The sequence below is a fragment of the Phyllopteryx taeniolatus genome, chromosome 18 (genome assembly GCF_024500385.1).
Source record: "Phyllopteryx taeniolatus isolate TA_2022b chromosome 18, UOR_Ptae_1.2, whole genome shotgun sequence".
Taxonomy (NCBI): Eukaryota; Metazoa; Chordata; class Actinopteri; order Syngnathiformes; family Syngnathidae; genus Phyllopteryx; species Phyllopteryx taeniolatus.
Genome location: NC_084519.1, coordinates 3,591,263 through 3,612,598, shown reverse-complemented (window position 1 = coordinate 3,612,598; position 21,336 = coordinate 3,591,263). Strand labels below are relative to the sequence as shown.

The 21,336-nt window shown below is 40.3% G+C and overlaps 2 protein-coding genes across 3 annotated transcripts; both read right to left on the bottom strand.

The window, feature by feature from the left end:
- Positions 1-271: 271 nt before the first annotated feature.
- brox (BRO1 domain and CAAX motif containing) lies at positions 272-16,061 on the bottom strand. Of its 2 annotated transcripts, none has more exons than XM_061754143.1 (13): positions 15,904-16,061; positions 15,365-15,493; positions 15,073-15,243; positions 13,154-13,250; positions 10,621-10,716; positions 10,477-10,549; positions 5,495-5,600; positions 5,231-5,320; positions 5,008-5,093; positions 4,826-4,907; positions 3,710-3,860; positions 3,207-3,366; positions 272-2,052 (listed from the first exon to the last, which is right to left on the bottom strand). In XM_061754143.1, the coding sequence occupies exons 2-13, from the start codon at positions 15,402-15,404 to the stop codon at positions 1,969-1,971; spliced, it is 1,236 nt and encodes a 411-aa protein (XP_061610127.1). In that variant the 5' UTR covers positions 15,405-15,493; positions 15,904-16,061; the 3' UTR covers positions 272-1,968. The 2 variants fall into 2 exon arrangements, with proteins under 2 accessions (XP_061610127.1, XP_061610128.1); XM_061754144.1 differs by having other exon boundaries at positions 15,073-15,179.
- A 1,899-nt stretch (positions 16,062-17,960) lies between these two features.
- On the bottom strand, positions 17,961-21,072 carry si:ch73-91k6.2 (alpha-1,6-mannosyl-glycoprotein 2-beta-N-acetylglucosaminyltransferase). Its single transcript, XM_061754591.1, has 2 exons — positions 20,944-21,072; positions 17,961-20,865 (listed from the first exon to the last, which is right to left on the bottom strand). The coding sequence occupies exon 2, from the start codon at positions 20,711-20,713 to the stop codon at positions 19,457-19,459; it is 1,257 nt and encodes a 418-aa protein (XP_061610575.1). The 5' UTR covers positions 20,714-20,865; positions 20,944-21,072; the 3' UTR covers positions 17,961-19,456.
- Between the last annotated feature and the right edge of the window lie 264 nt (positions 21,073-21,336).

Here is a 21,336-nt window from a genome sequence, read left to right as displayed (position 1 = left end):
AGCACCAAACCGTCTGTCCGAATGTTATCATGTGTGTTTACAGCTACCAATATATGAACACTGTTACTGTGATGATAAATATTTAAATGATATAAAATGTTTGCTAAGCAACTTAACCGCAGTACTTCAGAGCAATTCAGTTTAATAGGAAGTAGGCTTAATGTTCATAAAGCTTTAATTCGCTTTTTGGGCTTTTATGCGGTTGAAAAAAAAATTTGCAGATTGGACTCTCAAAATAAAAATATAGAAACCCACAAAAGCGTGCAAGGACTCTGTTATAACTGTGATTTATTATTGATTGTAATGCAGTTTACAGAAACGACAAAAGGTACATTACAATGATTTTCACTTGTGATAATGAACTCACACAAAACAAGCATCAGTCAGTTCCAAAGAGCAGAACAATTGTTTCTCTCATTCTATTCCTGTTTTGTAGCATTTTGCCAGCATTTCCATTTTTCACTGTTACCGTCCATCTACCTTAGCTGGACAAAAACGTTGCGAGCAGCATACAGCACAAGTGTAGTATATTACAGCGTGAACACAGTTCGAGTGGTTGCGCTTTCAGCTCACGCAAGTTGAAATCCCACTGGGAGTCTTTGACGCTGTAACTGTCTGTCACGCAGCTCTGCAGCACCACATTGTGTTTCTTTAATTGTCCGTTTGCAGTTAAACTCACAAGTACTGGGAGAGCAACACCTTGCAGTACTAGTCGTGTTAATCATTACCAGAGCTTTTTTTTTTTTTTTTAGCAAATAAAGTAAACATGATTCAGCAGTTTATGTAAGGCAATTGTGATGCATAAAGAATATGAGAAAATTAATTTGGACAAAAATAATTTGAGTCCCACTTCACTGTAAACTGTTGGTTTGAAGTTATCGACTAAATTTATACATAAAATGAATAAATAAGGAACTATGATTATGAGGGACAGACTCCCAAGACTAATGTAGCTTTGTTATTAATTTCATTTTTTATTAGTAAACTGACAGATCCATGTTATGTCAATAAATACCTCTCGTTGTGATTTAACATGATTGTAAAATGCTACACCTAAAATAAACTACATCTGGTATACATGCAACCTAGTACTACAACAAAACAACCTGTTTGGCAATGGGGACTTTGACAAATATGAACTTAAAACGTCTACAATGTTCATTTTTTAGATTTGAGATGTCACCACAGAGCCACCCAAGTTGACAATATTCAATGTTTACGCTTCATTCGTGTTTACTGTACCATGTTTGTATAAATAACTGATCTATGTATATAATTTTTGTCCAAAGACACCAGCTATAAAGAAAGAAAAGTGTGTGCAAATTCGACTTCAAACAATATGTCATCAAACCGTTGTCATGATCATTATCGTGGCATACACAGGAAGTCCGCTAACCTGTTTTCAGGGTTTGGTCACGTGACGTCGGCGCACGTGACAACTTCAGTTCTTATTTATTCTGTTTACCCACCATGGATTTACATGAATGTAAAGCTAATTATATTTCTAAGACAGATTTCATCAAGTGCATTTGCAAAAGTATATATATATATATATTTTTTTTTTTTTTTAAATGATCGTCATTTTCATGGTCCCCATTGATATATTTCTTGTGTAAAACTTGCCTTTTGACGTTTTGTTGAGTGCCATCTCATTGCGCCAGAGCACACACCCCATGGATCAAAACTCCAGTGAGGCACCAAACTAAACCACTCCAAGCTGAATGAAAAAGACTGAGTTGATTACATTTAGGTTTACATTATGAAGGACAGTTGTAATCAAATGCCACAAATACTTGGGCTTTACTATGAGCTCTAAAAACAATGTGATCATAACTGGCTCTGGCAATCATGATGGTGATGTTCTATCCAAATACGCTAAACATTCCAGCATACATGTAAAATAAGAGAAGGCTGTATTGTGGGGCTACTGGATGCTACTGCAGTATGAGAGGAATAAATCCAATATATTTAGGAAACGGTACAGCCTGTGTCCTTCTGGGGCTTTAAATCAGGTTCCTTCATTGGTTTCACTTCTTCCTCTTTAGGTTTGGCCTGGAGAAAAAGCCACAATAAACATGATTAATTGTCACAAATGTGAATTGTTGCACCCGGTGTTTTTTCAAATGTAACATTTTCTTATAAACACTAGGGTAAATGCTAATGGCCCTTTACTTGTATAGTGCTTTTCTACATTCTTGGTAACACCATCTCCTCATTCACCTACTGATGACGCAGCATGAGGAACAACTGGGATTTCAGCACTGTTCTTCGCAGAATTGTTTTAACTCAGTAATATTGGAGGCTTTTCGAGCATGAATTGGTTTGGAGTCCAGACGATTCAGAGGCAAAGAATTTGCTCGTGAATTTCAAGTCGATGTCCCTGTGATTAGCTTGGGCTAACTGAAGTAAAGCTAAACACACACACAAACTGATGGCCAGATTTTGCCTGCAGCATTTTCTGGTAGACGGCAGAATTCATTGTTCCATTAATCACAGCAAGTCATCCAGGTCCTGAAGGGGCAAAGCAGTCCCAGACATCACACCGCCAACACCATGTTTGACTGTTGGCAGGATGTTCTTTTTATCAAATTAAGTTTTCTTTTTTTTTTTTTTTTTTACACTAGATGTAAAGGGCCAAATTTTCAACTCTAACCCAGCCCTCTTTCATACTGTACTGTATGTGGATATACGGAAATTGGACACGTACCCAACGCGAGTGCAATATGGACGCTTAGGGCAGGCTCACCCGGCCTACACGTCATCAAAAGGAGACAAGCGTCACAATTGTTGGATGAAACAGATGTGCCACAAAAGCAATGGCAGACAAAGGAGCAGAAAAGTCAGTGGTGAAAAGAAGATGCTTTACCACTGATAAATATAAGAAAATGTTGGCAAGGGAAGTTGCACAAAGAAGTTGCACAAAATCCTTGAAATTGCCATAAATGCATCATGACGAGACCTATGCGAGGGGCCGTATTTACTTCTGTAATCACGACGCACAATGTGACGTCCTGTTTTATGCGCAAGCGTGTGACGTCACGGACGTATTCCATCCACAATAGAAGTTGTTGTTTTTTTGGAATGTGGCGTCACAGTGAACGCCTCACAGTTCTGAGGACCGGGGTTCAAATCCGGCAACAAATGCACACTGTTTCAATCACTAAAAAACAACAACAACAAAAAACACCCCTTGATGTGAGTTATACCTTGTCATTTTTGGCTCCCCTAGTCAGGTCAAAGGTGGCATAAACTTCAGGAGTACACTGGTCATTGGGGGGTGGCAGCTCGAACGGGACTGGCTCAGCCAGGCCATAGTTCGCCTTCATCTCTAGCTGGGGAGGTTCCGCTGGGACCTTGTGGAAGTATCTGGAAAAAAAAAATATGAAATCAAGTGGTTAAGTTGTGTTAGTGGGGTTCTTTTACAATAAACTAAACCAACATTTTGTGCACATTCTTTCACAATGTTTTCCATTGTGACCCATGTCCTAAACTTTAATATTGGCAAATATTGGCAAATCTGTTTGTCATAAATAATAGTGCCCGTTTAACTTTTATTGGTCAGTGCTACATGTTAACTAGTATTAACTTGACCATTGGTTTCGAGGTGACTTTTTGAATAGGGTCCACTACTCAACTAACTTTTTGTTCCCATTTGCATTCATTTGCTTTACTGGTATACAGTGTATGCGTGCTTATGTGTGTGACTCACATAAAGCCATTTTCTCTCTGGCATTTCTCCAGTGTGTTCTTAATGAAGCCACCCAGTTTGAGGAAGAAAACCTGCTCAGATGGTTTGGCTGTGGTGCCCGGGCCTTTGGTGTGACGATACTCTTTACACAGCTCCTCTGCGCGGGAATATGCTACAAAAAAATACATTGTCATGTTACTTCAATGAGGAAGTCTGCCAGTTAAGTGAGGGCGAGGGAGTTTTTGGGCATGTACAGACAAATGTGGAAAAACACCAAGCCTGTGTAGTGTTGCACTGTACGACAGGATCAAAAGCAGATATTTTTTTATTTGACCTACTGAAACATAAACTGAACTACATGGGCATATTTTCAAAATGTTGCCAAATTCATCCAAACAAAGGAAATGCACGGCTTAAGAATTTTTAAGATGACATTTGTAATGGTTTCTTAACTATGAGAAGACTCCATGACAGTTCTAGTTATCTCGAAAGACTATTCGGTGGTAAACTATCCATCCATCCATTTACTGAGCCGCTTCTCCTCACTAGGGTCGCGGCTGTGCTGGAGCCTATCCCAGCTGTCATCGGGCAGGAGGCGGGGTACACCCTGAACTGGTTGCCAGCCAATCGCAGGGCGCATACAAACAAACAACCATTCGCACTCACATTCACACCTATGGGCAATTTAGAGTCTCCAATTCATGCATGTTTTGGGGATGTGGGAGGAAACCGGAGTGCCCGGAGAAAACCCACACAGGCACGGGGAGAACATGCAAACTCCACACAGGCGGGGCCGGAGATGGAACCCGGGTCCTCAGAACTGTGAGGCTGACGCTCTAACCAGTCGGCCACCGTGCCGCTGGTGGTAAACTAAACTGGTAAATTTAACATACTCAGTGGTAACATGGGGGGGGGGGGGGGGGGGGGGAAATCATTTATTCAGCTTTACTAACTGTAATTGCTTGAAACCAATAAAGTCTACAACTAGGAAGTAGTTTCTTCTTTGTCTCCCACAGGCATCCAACACTTTATGGGGGTGGGACAGTTGTGCAAAAAACAGTGACCTATGTTTAAGAAAAAATCCATCATTTATGGAAGGCGATACTGATGAGCTATAACCGAAACCAAGACATATACCCTTTTCTGCTTCTTGCAGAGATCGTATCGCCTCACCACACTTATCATTCCCCAGCAGCGTCTGTCCATGATAGCAGTACGCCTGTAAATACAAATCATGCAAATGTAAATAAGACCACCGCACTGCTGAGAATATGAGATCACACAATCCTTCTAACCCTTACGCAAGCAAACAAACTTACATAAGCCATGTAAAAGTAGAACTTCAGCTGGAGATACTTCCTCCACTTGCTGCTGCACTCGGGCTCCAAAGTGTTCAGAGTGTGGTCTAGAGATCAAAACAGCAGGTTTTAGTAAGCTTTAGTTCTCTCGATTGTGGCTATAATTCACCGTGGAATGGACATACGAAACAACATCACATGACAAATGAAAAAAAAAAACCAACTCTCCACTTGAAATGCTCACCGGCTTTCTGATAAAAGTTTGCTGTCTCGGATGCCAACGCCGCAACAATTGAGGCGTTGTGTTTCAATTCAATGGCTCTGGCGATTGTCACTGTGGATAAAAGGGAACGTTTACAGACTGGCACCGTTGTCTCTATAGTTCATTGCCTCACAGAGACAAGAACTTAAACGGGGAAGAAGTCAATCCAACAATGAAATATAACACTGTGCCATGTGACATTGGCTGTAAATGCACACATGGGTTTCCAACTATGGAACAAGGTACCTTCTTGAGCTTCTGCCTGAGACTGGATGATGTATGCATCAATCACTCTGGGATCCAGGTCTCTACCTTTTTCTGCGGGGGTGATGAGACGGGGGATGTGGACCTCCTGTATGAAAATTAGAGCCATTTCTTCCATTTATTTGGTTTCAAGTCTTCATGGCAGCACATAAAATGAGGCCAACCGACTATTTTGGAATTCATTTAGTGCAATGTGTTGTGCAATGAGTAGGCTGCGAGCCTGTTAAAAAAAATAAAAATTTAAAATAGCTCACCAGTGATGGACATTTCCTTGCAATGCTGAAGCAATGATCATTTAAAAATGTAAACACTTGTAGAGATTTATAGAAGTGTTCAATATTGATATTTCCTACCTTTTAAATTTTTGATCATTATTGTGAGAAATCATTAACATTACCAGTGCCTTCATAGATGAATATTATTGATTATTAATAATAAAATAATGAATGTAAATACTGATATGTTATTGTAATTTCAATAAATTTGTGATCTAAGATGTGTGTCTCAAACAGGTAGCCCTTCGCATGAATCTGTATCCAGGAAGTAGCTCTCAGTTTAAAAAGGTTGGTGATCCACTCATCACGATACTTACTATATGGACTTCTTGATCGGTAAATAAAAAGGACAATAATTTTTCCCGGACTTGATAAATTGTCATCGTTGCCGTGAGCCAGAGCACGGCTCACACAGTGAGCTGAAGGAGAGTTGGACGGCTGTGGCATTAGCCACTAGTGGGTTCATGGAACACCGGCGGAGGGGTGTTGGCTCCGTCCAGTACTCCTCAGCAGGGTATCCCACATAAAATATTTTTTGTGGCGGACTGCCACAATTAAATTTTGACCGCAAATACATTTTGTCTTTTAGTGCGCAGAATTTGTGCCTGATGTGCTCCTTCTGTGTGTCTGCTAATGATCCATACCACCGATTTCCTTTCTGACACTGAAAATACAGTCGCTGAAATGACTGAACTATCGATATTTCATTTTGAGAATTGATCTTCTGGTATCAGCGGCATCGACATTTCAGACAGTGTCGACCCTTCCCTTCATCTCCTCACAGTACACTTAGTGCTGTTTTTTTTTTGTATTTGTGTCTATTTTCGCTTGGAAATACGGAAAATCCTACGTCCAGTCCTCAGGAGTGTTTGCGTTTAAGGATTACGCCAAAAGAAGACAAAAGAAAACGACCAAAGCTGCGGCGTCGAGCACAGCAAGTCCTCGCCCCCCCCCCCAGTCCACCATTAATATAAGACAGCGTCAGCGTCCTACTTCACTTCAGACTGTCATGAGACTCATACCGTAAACCCGTAAGTTTTTCATTAAAATAATTTTGAAAACATTCCAACAAAAGTATGTACCGTATTTTAACGACCATAAGGCGCACCTTATTAAAAGGCGCAGTCTCAGTTACGGGGTCTATTTCTGTATTCAACACATACATAAGGCACACCGTATTATTGAGCGCAGGCATGGTAAAACATACGCTAGCTTAAAACATATGCTAGTATGCATACACGCTAAAACAATGGTTTTTATAAAGGCAGCGGGAGCAAAACTGAGTTCGGTTGTCCTTTATTGAAGTATTTAACAATGTACTCACGTTTTTTTTATCAATCCTCATCCACAAATCCATCAAAGTTTTCATCTTCTGTATCCAAAATGAACAGCTGGGCAAGTTCTCCATCAAACGCGCCAGGTTCCCTCTCGTCATTCTCAGAGTCAGTCTCGTTGCCGTGCGGCTCCTCAGAAATGATGCCGGCTTTTATGAAAGCTCGAACAACAGTGCAAGCAGACACGTTAGCCCAAGCATCCACAATCCATTCACAAATTGGGGCGTAACTCGCCCGGCGCTGCCTCCTAGTCTTAGTCAAATTGTGTTCGCCATCTGTCATCCATGGCTCCCACGCCGCTCGCAACTTCACTTTGAACGCCCTGTTTACACCGATGTCCAGCGGTTCGTCAAGCCTCCCGGAATGATGGCAAGCTCAGAGTTATTGCACTCAGTCCAATGGTGACTTGAGACGCTTCTCCCGGCTATTCTTTGCTCATTAATCCATTGCTCGAGTTGGTCTTCCAACTCGGGCCACCTCGCCTTGTTTCCGCGTTTTGTTTTTCTTTTTTTTCCCCACGGAAACTCAGCTTCGTCTTCTTGACTTGGCGAAGCTCGTTTTCCTGCTTCCCCCACTTGCGAACCATGGATCCGTTGATCTTGAATTCTCTCGCGGCTGCTCGATTCCCATGTTCCTCCGCGTAACTAATAGCTTGCCGTTTAAACTGTGCTTCGTAAGCGTGTCTCTTTGTAGGTGCCATTTTCGGGGGTCCTGAGCCAAACCGATGCACATACCGGAACTATATACCTACTGGGGGCGTGTCTTTAGCGTCCTACGTCACGTGCACCCTTCCCCCTTTACGTCCGCATGCTGTCCTCAGTCGTGTCCGCTTTTCCTCGATATAAGCAGCGTGTCGGCAGGAAATGCTCCCAGTCACCCAAGCGGCGCGCTCATCACAGTCACACGACAACATTTATAGATTTTGGAACTCGGTGCACACATAAGGCGCCCATCCATTTTGGAGAAAATTTAAGACTTTTAAGTGTGCCTTATGGTCGTGAAAATACGGTAGTTGTAATTATGTACAAGTACTGCATGTTTTGAAAACAACTACATTGTTGCCAAAAAAAAATCAAGTTCTGCTTGTGTGTTTACAAATAAACATTTTATATTCAAGTCACACATTGTTTTAATCCCTTAATCGAAACCCCTCCTAAGTTAAAGTTACGCTGCTGAACATGTTTCTATTCTGGCTTTTAAAATTATTTAAAAGAAATGACCCGTTTCGTCAGCCAGTGCATCTTGTAGACCAACTTCATATTCGCAGTACAATATTTGAGATATAACTCGAGTCACTCTTAATGTAGTAAAATGTATGTAAAGTTAGAGCCCTTAAATGTTTGATTTTACAGTTGATATTAATTTCTTGGTATGTTTCTCTCTTCCTTTCTTTATATATTTATATTATCTATGCGATTGTATTTATTAAATTGTATTTATTATGAGCTATTCAGTAAGTGTTTGCTTAACTTTTAACCCATCCCCCACCACCCCTACCAGCCCCCGTCCACCTCATTGCCCCCGGACAGCTGCCGGATACCTCCAAGCACAAATAGATTCCGGTCCTGTGGGAAACACTGCACAGCCTTGCTCCATGTGCAATGTTAGCACACAACAGAGACACTTTTGGGAAGTTTATTACATTTGCTAGTCCACGAGCCAGTGAATTAAGCTGCTGCAAAGCTTGCTCCACCGCCACGACGTCGTTTAAAACGTTAGCGCCTCACTCGGAGTTGCTGTGTGTGTTGGTCCCCAATTAACACACACACGGGAACGTTCAAGTGTTTACAATGTTCTCTAGCCCGCGAGCTAGGACCTAAACAGCGCGCTCTGATGCGGTGACATTTAAAACGTTCTCGGTCATGACCTGGATTGTGAATACTGTGCTTTGAAAAAGTATTCATACCCCTTGAACATTTTCTCATATTTTGACCTTACAATCACAAAGTTGAATGTATTTTGTTGAGATTTTATGTAATACATAGACCAAAACAGGCGGCACGGTGGCCGACTGGTTAGAGCGTCAGCCTCACAGTTCTGAGGACCCGGGTTCAATCCCCAGCCCCGCCTGTGTGGAGTTTGCATGTTCTCCCCGTGCCTGCGTGGGTTTTCTCCGGGCACTCCGGTTTCCTCCCACATCCCAAAAACATGCATTAATTGGAGACTCTAAATTGCCCGTAGGTATGACTGTGAGTGCGAATGGTTGTTTGTTTCGATGTGCCCTGCGATTGGCTGGCAACCAGTTCAGGGTGTACCCCGCCTCCTGCCCGATGACAGCTGGGATAGGCTCCAGCATGCCCGCGACCCTAGTGAGGAGAAGCGGCTCGGAAAATGGATGGATGGATGGATAGACCAAAACAAAGTAGCACATAATTGTTAAAAGTGGAATGAAAATGGTTTTCCAAATTTTAAGAGAGTATAAATCTGAAAAGCGTGGTGTCCATTTGTGTGTATTCAGCCCCTTGGAGCCCCCTAAATACAATCCAGTCCCTTCAGAATTCACCTAATTTGTTAAGTCCACATGTGTGCAATTTACTCAGTATACAGTAAATACACCTGTTCTGTGAAGGCCTTTGTGGTTTGTTAGTGAACAGCATCAAAGCAATGCTTTTCTTCAGCAGGGACAGGGAAGCTGGTCAGAGTTGATGCGAAGATGGATGCAGCTAAATACAGGGCAATCCTGGAAGAAAACCTGTTGGCGGCTGCAAAAGATTTGAGACTGGGAAGGAGATTCATCTTCCAGCAAATAAAATTACCCTGAATATAAAGCCAGAGCTATCATGGAATGGTTTAGATCAAACAATATGAATGCGTTAGAATGGGCGTTAGAATGGCCCAATCAAAGTCCAGACCTAAATCCAACTGAGCATCTGTGGCAAGACTTGAAACTTGCTGTTCACAGACACTCTCCATCCATCCATCTGGCTGAGCTTGAGTTATTTTGCAAAGAAGAATTGGTAAGAACTTCACTGTCTAGCTGTGCAAAGAGACATAACCCAAAGGACTTCAAATACAAATTGTTATTTGCTTAAAATTTTAAAAACTCTATCATTTTCGTTCCCCTTTGCAATTATGTGATACTTTGTGGTCGTTGATCACATAAAATCTCAATAAAACATTTAGGTTTGTGGTTATAAGGTGGCAAAATGTGAAATAGTTCAAAGCAGTATGAATACTTTTTCAAGACACTGTATGGATATTGACAAAAATCTCAAATATAGCATCAGGTCATGACAAAGAGCTACAGGTATGTCCGAATTTTGATGAAAATCTGCTCACAATTGCTGGTTTGTTGAAATGCGTCTAATACATTTTATGAAATACAGTATATAACTAGTCACTGTATGTCTATTACCTTAAGAGATTTGAAGATTCCAGCAGCAACCTTCAGGCTGCGGTGAACATCTTTCGCTTCATCATCTGAGACACTGTCAAAAAGGAAACTATCTCATGACAGGAAAACTTCTGGAACATTTAAAAGACAATTAAATAAACATACTTTTCTTTTCCAGCAAGCCTTGACGCAAACTTTGTGTACCAGAGCGCTACGTTGAAGGACATGGAGACCAGCTCAAAGACTGCATCTTGTTGGGCACTAAGTTGAGCGCATAGAAGAAAGGGACTGTTAAAACAAAGTCATCAACTTTGAGGATGAGAGTTTGCATGCATAAACACAGCTGCGCCTATGGCTGCCGATTTAGCAGACAGTGCAAACAATACTTGCTATTAAGTGTTTAACTCATAAAATGCACGTCAGGGCAATTGTTAAAATGTGCTGTCGGAAGTTATTTAATTAAGGTCATATACTATTGGGACACACGTTATTTCAATTATTCAACTTTTAAATGATTTATTACAATAAATTGCAAAATGTAATTTAGACGTATCATTACAGTTACAGGTATCTCGTTTGATGTGCGTCCCGCATCTGAGAGGCACAAAAATGAGCAAGTATGCATAAAGTAAGATCAATCTGCATCCGAGGGCGCAATGTATGTATGTATTAAAGTTTTACGGCGTCGTGCTGGAAATCCGGCGTATGAATTTTTTTCATGACTAATTTGGTCGCATATGTGCCCTAAATTCTGAATAGTGCGGTCAACCTGTACGCCCAGTCATTTGAGGAAGAAAAAAAATAACACGGATTGCTGTGTGCGTACGTGCGCGTTTTTCAAATGCGGGCTCCAATCTACTCAAAGCTAGTTTTCTGACGGCGAGCCAATAGATGCGCAGTTACAGAACGTTGCGCTGCAAAAATGGAATTAGTTCCAAAGCCTAACGTGACGATGTGGGAACAATTTGGATTCAAGTCAGATGAACGCTGCCATCAAGCTAACACAAAAGAGCTGGTATGTCGAAGTTGTATGAAGTCGCAACAAAGACAACACAACTTAAAACCTCAAAGTGACAAAATCCATTTTAAACACAAACCTCCCACCCAATTTCTTGAGCTGGGAGTAAAAGAAAAACACAATAGGACATTTCCTGTTTCCCGTCAGCTTGCAATTTTGGAACCTTTTGGAAAAGAATGTAAATACAAACGTGATTGAACATGTTGACAAGCAGCGTTTAAAGAAAGGCTTCAGACTTTTGAAAAGTAGTAAAAATCTTGCTTCAAAACAGGTTGCTTTGATCTACTTGTCGTAGTGTTTTTAATGTTGCTATACTTTGCACTTTTTCTTAACCAACTGGAAACTTGATTGGCAGTATATTGCCTGTTAAGGCATTAACGTGTGTAATCTGTGCCAAATGTTTTCTCGTTTCAGAACAGAGCCTGAGTGTGTTGTATTTATATTTTTTATCTATCTAGGATATATTTATTGTTCTACATTAAAATACCAATGTTCAATATACATTATTATTCGAGTTAATTGTTCTGAAAAAGGATGTACCTTAATTTATCGTGTATAATGCGCATTGCTCCCCCCCCCCCCCCTTGAATTATTATGCTTGATAATCACTATATCAGTGGCATCAAAAATATCAACGATACTATCGTTTGTCATGATAGTTTTTGGAAAAACATATCATCCTAAAAAATGTAAATTAAAAAAACTAAAAACACAATTTATTGAGAGAGCAATGGATGACACAAAAATATTTAACGAATCATGTAAAAAAAATAGAGTAACAACTGTAATAAAAATCCGCAATACAGTGGGACAGCAAAGTAAGAACCGGGATATAGCATAGGATTACTGTATCTGTATTCCGTGATAATAAATTGCAGGGACTCATTGTTCCAGGAGTGGGACTCATTGATTCCAGACATGTACATTCTGGGACTCACACAGTTTAAAGTGGAAATTGATCAATTGCAGTTAGAATAGATTACATGCACGACTGCCTGAAAAGGGGAATTTAAAATGTATCACAAACGTGAGGATGTTATTTGAATTGTTGAAGTTTTACACAGCTGAAAAAATTGATCTAAATAAAACAAGTTTTATACTCAAAAATACTTTTAAAATATGTTCTACATGAGATTGAAAAACAAGACGATAAAGTGGTAATTGACAATAATGGCAAGGCTCTTTGAGACTCTTTTGCGATTAAGGGCTATAAAAATAACCTTGACAAAAACCAAAACAAGGAGTTATAATTTCACATATTATACTTAATTACAGTCCGCCAAAGGGATTCAACTCCTACTCAAGATCACACACACACGCAGGCCAGCAAGGACAGATTCATAGTGAAAGGGTTGGGCAGAGTGCTGCACAACTTGAACTGATGTAGTGGAGATTATGCCTTGCTCAAGAGCACCTCAACAGTCACCACTCACCACCAAGCAGAACTAGCATCTCCCCAACTACTAGTTGCCATTTTTACATTTTTTGTCAGTAGTGGGACTCATAACCCGTGTCCTCCAACTCCAAATCCCAAATCCTTACAGACTGAGGTATTTTAGAGCAAATAAGGGACTGCGCCTCCTATCTTAAATATCAGCAATGCCTGCTGGGGTACAACAGTGGTGAGGTACAATATCTCGCTGTATTGTGAGTGGTTAGGTTGAAACAATTCATTCATACCTTGGTGTGTTCCCTTGTAAAGTATCAGTCCATTTGAAGTTCTGGATATACCTCATCTTGTTGTCCTGTGTTGTTCCATCCAAGGATACAAGAAAGCCTGTTGTGTCACAACCACATTCAAAAAGAACACCAACAAATGAATTAAAATGGTCATTTATGAATAAAATGGAATGCTAGCCGGCATGGGTTTACTATAAGAGTGTTCCCCGTGTTGTTGCCAGATTATATTTCTATAAATAAATAATATACCGTAATTTATCGTGTAAAATGCGCATTTTTTAACCCCCAAAATTTTCAAAAGTCAATAGTGCGCATTATATATAGGTATAGGAGAAAATGAAAAAGACTTTCACATTTTATAAATGTATGCTGCCATCTAGAGGTTTTAAAATGCTGTACACTTTCATTCCGCTATGCCACCGCCCACTAGAGGTTATGAAAAAGTTGGACACGTTCATTCCAGTATGCCACCTAGAGGTTTTGAAAAAGGTGTAGACTACACTTTCATTCCAATAAGACAGGGGTACATATGACTGCATATATGCAATTACGGTACATATATTAACTTTTGTCCGAAGACACCACCCATAAAGAAAACGAAATCTAAGCAAGGGTGGCTTCAAACAATCATGTAATTAAACCAAAGTCATGCTCGTTAGCGTAGCACACACAGGAAGTCAGCTTTCCCGTATAGCGGATTAACGGCCCACCAAGAGTCATCGGGTTAGTCACACTTATTTTCGTTAATTAATGATGGCAATGTCATACTGGCCATACAGTTTTGGATCGTGCAGCCATCAAGCGAGACAAGTGGAACCTACTGACAACAACCGCGTTTGCTTTAGGCACTTTATATGATAATAATACACATAACTTTACATGATTTGGTTTTGCAATATTATATTACAATATTAGATATAATAATATTCTCATCTAATCTTTATATTTTTCATATTAAGCATTAAAGCAATCACAAAAGATTAATCTCACATTAGCTAGCAACTTGCACCTCAAATATTTGATGCATTAATTTTGGTGATATTTTAACTTTTATTGTAGGTCTATTATCGCATACAAATTACAAAATGAAGGAATATGGCCCTTAATCTTTAACCAAATATGTAAATATGTCAACTAAACATTTTCCACTCAACAACTGAATGATTAACACTTGTATGTGTCAGGAGACTTGTAGGCTTTCATTAAATCTTTTGTGTTGGCGTATATTGAGTGATTGCCTGATCGAAAATTTTATTTTGTTGTTGCACAGTGTTAGCAAACAATACAACACAATACAAGGGTCCCTTCATTTCAACAACCAAAAGCAAATTGGCAGAAACAAAAGCTGGTTGTTTTGGCCTATCCCATATTAAAAGTGGCCAATCAAATATAACGCCTCAGGCCAGGCCAGGTGGGTGGATTTGTTCGTCACTGCGCACTGGCATAATGCAAAAGCTGGGGGCTACTGTTGTACAGCTTTGCTGCATATCTTTGCTTGGCATCAGCTGGCACAAACTTGCATCGTGCAAAAACAAGCCACGAAAACTAGGTGACGACGCATTCTGGGGTTTTGTCGATCAATTTCATACACGTGCAAAATTATTTGTCACACTCCTCTTCAGCGAATGCTCCTTTAACAATGTCTTTCACTACATGTAATGTAATGTAACATGTTTAAAGTGTGTGATATGATCACGTTTTTTTTTTTTGAGTGCTCGAGGATGCTACAAAATGTAAAGAGAATAAAAGTGGTCAGTTAGTCCAGAGACAAATTGAGGCACTGTATCAATTAGAGCAGAGAACACAATTTGAGGATATGATACAGTACATGACTGTTCAGATTATTTGATTAACAACGGCACACATCATTACGTTTTACAAATTATTTATAGGGATTTTGTGCGAGTGTGACAACTGACATTGCAGGAGGGAGAAGTATGCATCTGAGGCACTTTTCATGATTTCTGCGTTGCAGGTGACATCGGTGAACATTTCCAGCAACCTTGCCCTGGTTGTCCTTAGGTCACTGCATTTGGTGAACAAACAGCAAATCATGAGATGGTGTTTCTCTTGATAGAACATTCGGTTGGCTATAGCACATTATCAGGAGAGAAGACAGACCACAGTTTGAGATTATCATTTGATCATGATGCAACTATCTGCTTATGCTGTCATTAATATAGAACGTGGAGATCAACACATCAGACATACTTGCAGATTTTATTAGCGGTGGGGCTCCCTGCAACACCATAAAAATTAAAGGACACAGGCGCTGTAGCCTTGAGAGGATTTCGGTGAAACCAGTGTGCCATCTCCTGGGCGAGGGCACGCCTATAATGGCTGCAACAGTCAACATGACAACAGGTTAATCCACGGGTTATGTCCTAATATTAGACTGATGAATTTTGGTGATTGATGACAGTTTCGACAAGGTGCTCCATCCGGTGGATAGCGTGTGCTAGCTAATATGCTTTCGCTAACAACAGCAATACGACGATGAAAACTCGCTGAGACTTGTCTCGTATTCTCGTTGCAGAAAAATAAAAATAATAATATTTGAGGCTTCAAGTCTTTCATTGAGGCTCTCAACTCGGTGTCTTGAAAAGAATCGAAATTCCATTACGTAAGCCACAGAGCATATAACAGCTAACAGCTAATGTTAACGCTGGTTAAAAAATAAAGAGCTGTGATAACAGTGTGTTGACCAAATCGTTACATCACAAATATGTAATAACGGTTTCAACACTTACCAATCGTGGTGACTTTAGTGTTTTTGTGATTTGACAGCCGTGACGGAAAGTCTGAAGCTGACAAGTTATTTCCGGAAATAAACAGGACTGAACGTTGACCAATGAAAACAGGCTGTTCAGTCACATGACAACAATCCCGGAATTACGCACGTTCAACCTGCTTGTCAGGCCGCGCAGTTCTTGTATCTAGCCTGTTATCTATTTTCAACACCAAGTCAGTCTGTATGTGATTAATTTCAACGTCAATTTAGATGACTAGTCCTGTAATTATTAATTATTATTATTATTATTATTATTATTATTATTATTATTATTATTATTATTATTATTATTATTATTATTTAACCTGTCCTGTTTAGTTGCATGGCCATTTAGGATGATGGATTTGTATGCCTTTTGTACTGGAACAGTTTTGCTGTTAAACATTGAGTTTGAAATACTTCCTCTGCTTATTTCTTTTAAATCATCGTTTATTAAAAATAAGATAAAATAAAAGTGAGGTCTGATACTGATATAAAATTGTTGCCAGTGTATAAGCTACGTTTTCATCAAGAGTTATATTACACTTTACACACTATGCTCTTGCTGGTATTAGCCTATTTTAAATGAGTTGTTGTTTGATGAAAGAATCACAGATTACTCTGCTCCATACACAACAGGACCAATGTTAAGTACCAATTTCGTTACCATGGTGACAAGAGGGTGCTGAGCCTAACCCTAATAAAGTTTTGCCGCAGGCCACATTGTAGTTAAGGTTTCCCTTTTTGGGCCGTTATGACTGTGAAACCATATACAGTAACTATATATCCGCCTCATCATATTATTTCATACAGTATAAACAAAAGAAAACTGATGGATAACTAGTTTTGAAATGCCAAGGAAAACAAATTGTTCAACTATTGTTCAGTTTATTTCCAAAAGTGGTTTGGTAACCAAAAAAAATTACAAATTTTATTAAAAATGAAGACAGTTTGCAATTGTGGAACACCATTTAGCAAAAAACTTGAATTAGACGCATATTATTGGCTTTTGCAGGCCACATGTGGCCCCTGAGGCTTGAGTTTGACATCTGTGGCCTCGAGTGTAAAAAAGAGAGCGTAAACTGTGAGGCACGCACAAGATCTGCACAAAGAAAGCACGGATTGTATTTTCCCCCGTGGAGTCAACGCTTTAACACCAAACCACTGAATTACACTTCTCACATGAAGAACCATGTATGTGGCATGCATGTAAATTGAATCTTTTCCGCTTTGGCCTGGAGGACACAATTTCCAAAAACAATTTGAAATGTGGACTCGTCGGACCACAGAACACTTTTCCACTTTGCATCAGCATCTTAGATGAGCTCAGGCCCAGAGAAGCCGACGGCGTTTCTGGGTGTTGTTGATAAATGGCTTTTGCTTTGCATAGTAGAGTTTCAAGTTGCACTTACAGATGTAGCACCGAACTCTATTTACTGACACTGGTTTTCTGAAGTGTTCCTAAGTCCATGTGGTGATATCCTTTACACATCGATGTCGGTTTTTGATGCAGTGCCGCCTGAGGGATCGAAGGTCACGGGCATTCGATGTTGGTTTTTGGCCTTGCCGCTTACATGCAGTGATTTCTCCAGATTCTCTGAACCTTTTGATGACATTATGGACCGTAGATGATGAAATCCCTAAATTCCTTGCAATTGTACATTGAAGAACATTGTCATTAAACTGTTCAACTATTTTCTCACACACTTGTTCACAAAGAGGTGAACCTCGCCCCGTCTTTGCTTGTGAATGACCGAGCAATTCAGGGAAGCTCCTTTAATACCCAATCATGGCACCCACCTGTTCCCAATTAGCCTGTTCACCTGTGGGTTGTTCCAAAAAGGTGTTTGATGAGCATTCCTCAACTTTCTCAGTCTTTTTTGCCACCTGTCCCAGCTTTTTTTGCAACTCGTTGCAGCCATAAAATTCTAATTTAATGATTATTTGCTAAAAACAATAAAGTTTATCAATTTGAACATTAACTATCTTGTGTTTGTAGTGTTTTCAATTAAATATAGGTTGAACATGATTTACAAATCATTGTATTCTGTTTTTATTTAAGTTTAACACAACATCCCAACTTCATTGGAATTGAGGTTGTATTTGTATACAGTAACAAGCAATAAAAAGTAAATGTTCCGTAAATGTCCCTTTTTCACACAGAAATATAATTTTTAAGTAAAAAGTCAACTGAAAATCCCATCGACTAGATACTATATTTTAACCACCAGTAATCACTAAATCCTCAAAGCAGGAAGTACTGTGTCACAGATCAATAAGGACATTTTTTTTGTTTTCTCCATTCTGAAAAAAAAGTCAACAGCTATTACAAGTAATGATCACAATTTAGCCAAGAGAAAACAAAAATCACATTATCATTATCACGTGCAACCAACTTGAGAATCATGAAATCTATTGGCCCTCAGAGGCCGCGATTTGCAGTATACCGCATGTTTGGGATATTCTTCACCAGGAATGACTAATTTGAGTTTACTATCTAGTTGCACTATTATCAGTGAATCATCTTGGTTTACTGACTGCATAAAAAACAAGATGTCACTGTTAATTTCAAATAACTAAACATTTGTGAAATGAACATTAACATCCGTTCCCCCCTCCTCTTCTAATACAAAGTGCTTTGTTGACACCAATTCTCTGTTTTAAACTGCCAAAACACAATTCACATTAATGCATTGTCCCTTTTGTTTGTATCACAAATCTACATTTTGGGATCCCTCAGGACAAGATTCCAAAAGGGCACATTTCACCTGTTTCAAAAGCAAACACCCAGGAACAAAAATCAATAAATCAAACTGTCATGTTTGATACCAGTGACGATCATAGAAGGGAGCAAACATGGAAGGCATCAGGTCCAATGAACAACCCTGATTACAGTCTACTGACACAAGAGCTACTTACTGTATGTGGGTATTCAGTAACTTAAGTTAAATTATGTGTATTTGTTTAAAATTTCCGTGAACGTGCCAGTTTATCTGCACTTGAAATCGTACCATGGAAACTACATGTATTTAAAACAAAAAAAAGACTTACTTAAAACTTAATGTTTCATTGAAGCAGCGCTAGACTTGACCCACTTGTGTAAAACATGTCAAAAATGAAAAAAAAAACAAAAAAAACATTGGAAACAAATAATGGTCAAGGGAATTCTATGGCTTGAAAGATATAATGCACCGCTTCTTTACCGCTTGTCCTTATTTGGGCCACGGGTTACTGGAGCCAATCCCAGTTGATTTGGGGCGAGAGGCGGCGTTCACTCCAATCTCAGATTAAATGCATTGTACACACAAATGATTAATTTTGTCTTTGGCAAAAGTACATCTTTGGTGATGTAGATCAAATAAACAATGTACAAAAGAGTTCAAGCAGTGTATGTACAACATGCTTGGAATTAATTTGCACATGATTTTTGGGGAAAGACCTCCCAAACATTATAACACACACTAAAGACTGGTGAATGTGTACGTAAATGTGCAGCTTGGACATTGTTAAACATCATTATATAAAGGCACAGTTCAGAGACGTTTGGCATAGTTATTGCATAAAACATGGTCTCGGACATCTCCCCAACCTCCATTCTTCATATGGTCCTTGTGTTGGGCTGCTTCAGAAGCAGTAAGGACAAGAGAAGGAGGGAAAAGGCCATCTTTTGCTATCTTAAGTGCCTCCTCGACCCTCTGTGAGGCCCATTCTGGCCTGCAGTTCTGCTTCTGGTGCAGCCCACAGTCCCCAGTGTGAAGAACCCTAGAGCCCTGAGCCACAAGCACTTCTATAGGCTTTGAAATGCAGGCACCAGAAAGATGCTGCAGAGTCCAGTCCCAGTTGTAATCATCATACGTGCAGAAGTCGTCGCTGCAGCCCATCATCTTGTAGTACACCTCTCTGGAGATGGCCATGCCGATGTTGTGTTTTGTGGACATCCACCCAGTGGTCAATACCTTGTTAGACAGTGTGTGAAAGCCAGTAAAGTCATTATGGTTTCCCAAAGCCAGCAAATCACAATCCTGGCAGCTGTTCCTCTTGAACTCAACCATTGATTTATAGAAATGGTAAAAGTCTGGTAGAATGTAGTTGTCCTCCTCCAGAAATATTACAAATCCATTGTAGCCCTGCATTGCCTGCACTCGCTCCCACACAAAGTGTAACTTCCACCACCAGTGATGCTTGGTTTGAGTGATGGAGGCTTCTCTGTAGTGTCCGTAAGAGTCCGGGTGCTCTGCATTGAGACATCCTGTTTTGAGGGCTCTGTCTTTGGGTATGTCCCGTGGACAGTCCCTAGGATCCTCCCCGGGGAACTCAGTGGGATACAGCTGAGTGCTGAACGGGAAATAAATTTGCAGTACCTTGCAGAAAGTGATCCCTTGCACAATGGCGTTGACTTCCGCTGAAAAATAGTCATGGCTGAAGATGAGGAGGAAGCTTTGGACCTCTGCAGCTTTCTCCAGAGACTTAATGAGAAGTTGGAGGTATTCTGGTCTGTTGTGGACCTGCACGACCAGTACCAGCTGGGGCTCCCCTGGAAACTGCTCAGCATTTAAAACATGCTGCTTGTAATTGGCGTTGTAGACAGATTGTGTCAGTTCTGACAGCGACCCAGAAAAGTCGAACTTTACTGTTTCACTTGAGTGTGTGTCCTGATTAGCTTGATTTCCCACATCACCTGTGCCATTCTCTGAAACTGACAGCACACGGGTAGAAACCAAAAGAGTCCAAACAACAAAGGAAACACCCAAAAGTACCAGCAGATTCTTTTTAACCAGCCGAAACCTCATTTTTGATAGATTAGAAAAGCAACCTTTGGTCGATGGCAGCTCACATTGTCCGGAAAGTCCTCTTTATGCGTCGCGTGTGTTGATTTAAAGAACTGCCCGTAACCTCTCTTCCCGTTCTTTTAAACACCGTGCCAGCTGCCACACACGTTGTGCTTGTGGAGGGAAAGGAGGTAAAATAAGTATTCTTTACAATCGCAAAAGCATTGTGTTAAAAGTGGTCTGAAACTTACCCTGGCTGCGGTGTAACTTGACAGTGTGCACTGCTCGTAACAGGAAGAGAGGAAACTGACGGGGCTGTTTCATCTTCTGCACTCTACAACTCCTTGACTGCTGACGTGTACAATATAGGCAGGCGTCACAGGGAGTGAGCGGCTGCTGGACGAATCAGGCCTGCAGTGGTGTATGTAATGTGAGAAGCAGACTGAAAGCGTTCTGGCACTGTTTGACAGTAAAAGGAGGGGCGTCTCTCCACTGAGCTTTACTGCTGAAGTTCTTGAAAACAGCTTTGGTAAAGTACCCCTTCTCTCTCTCTCCCTCTCTCTCGCTCTCTCTCTTACCTATACAGTGTTGGGAAGATTACTTTGGAAATGTAGTTTACTTTTGTAATTTACTTTTGGAAATTA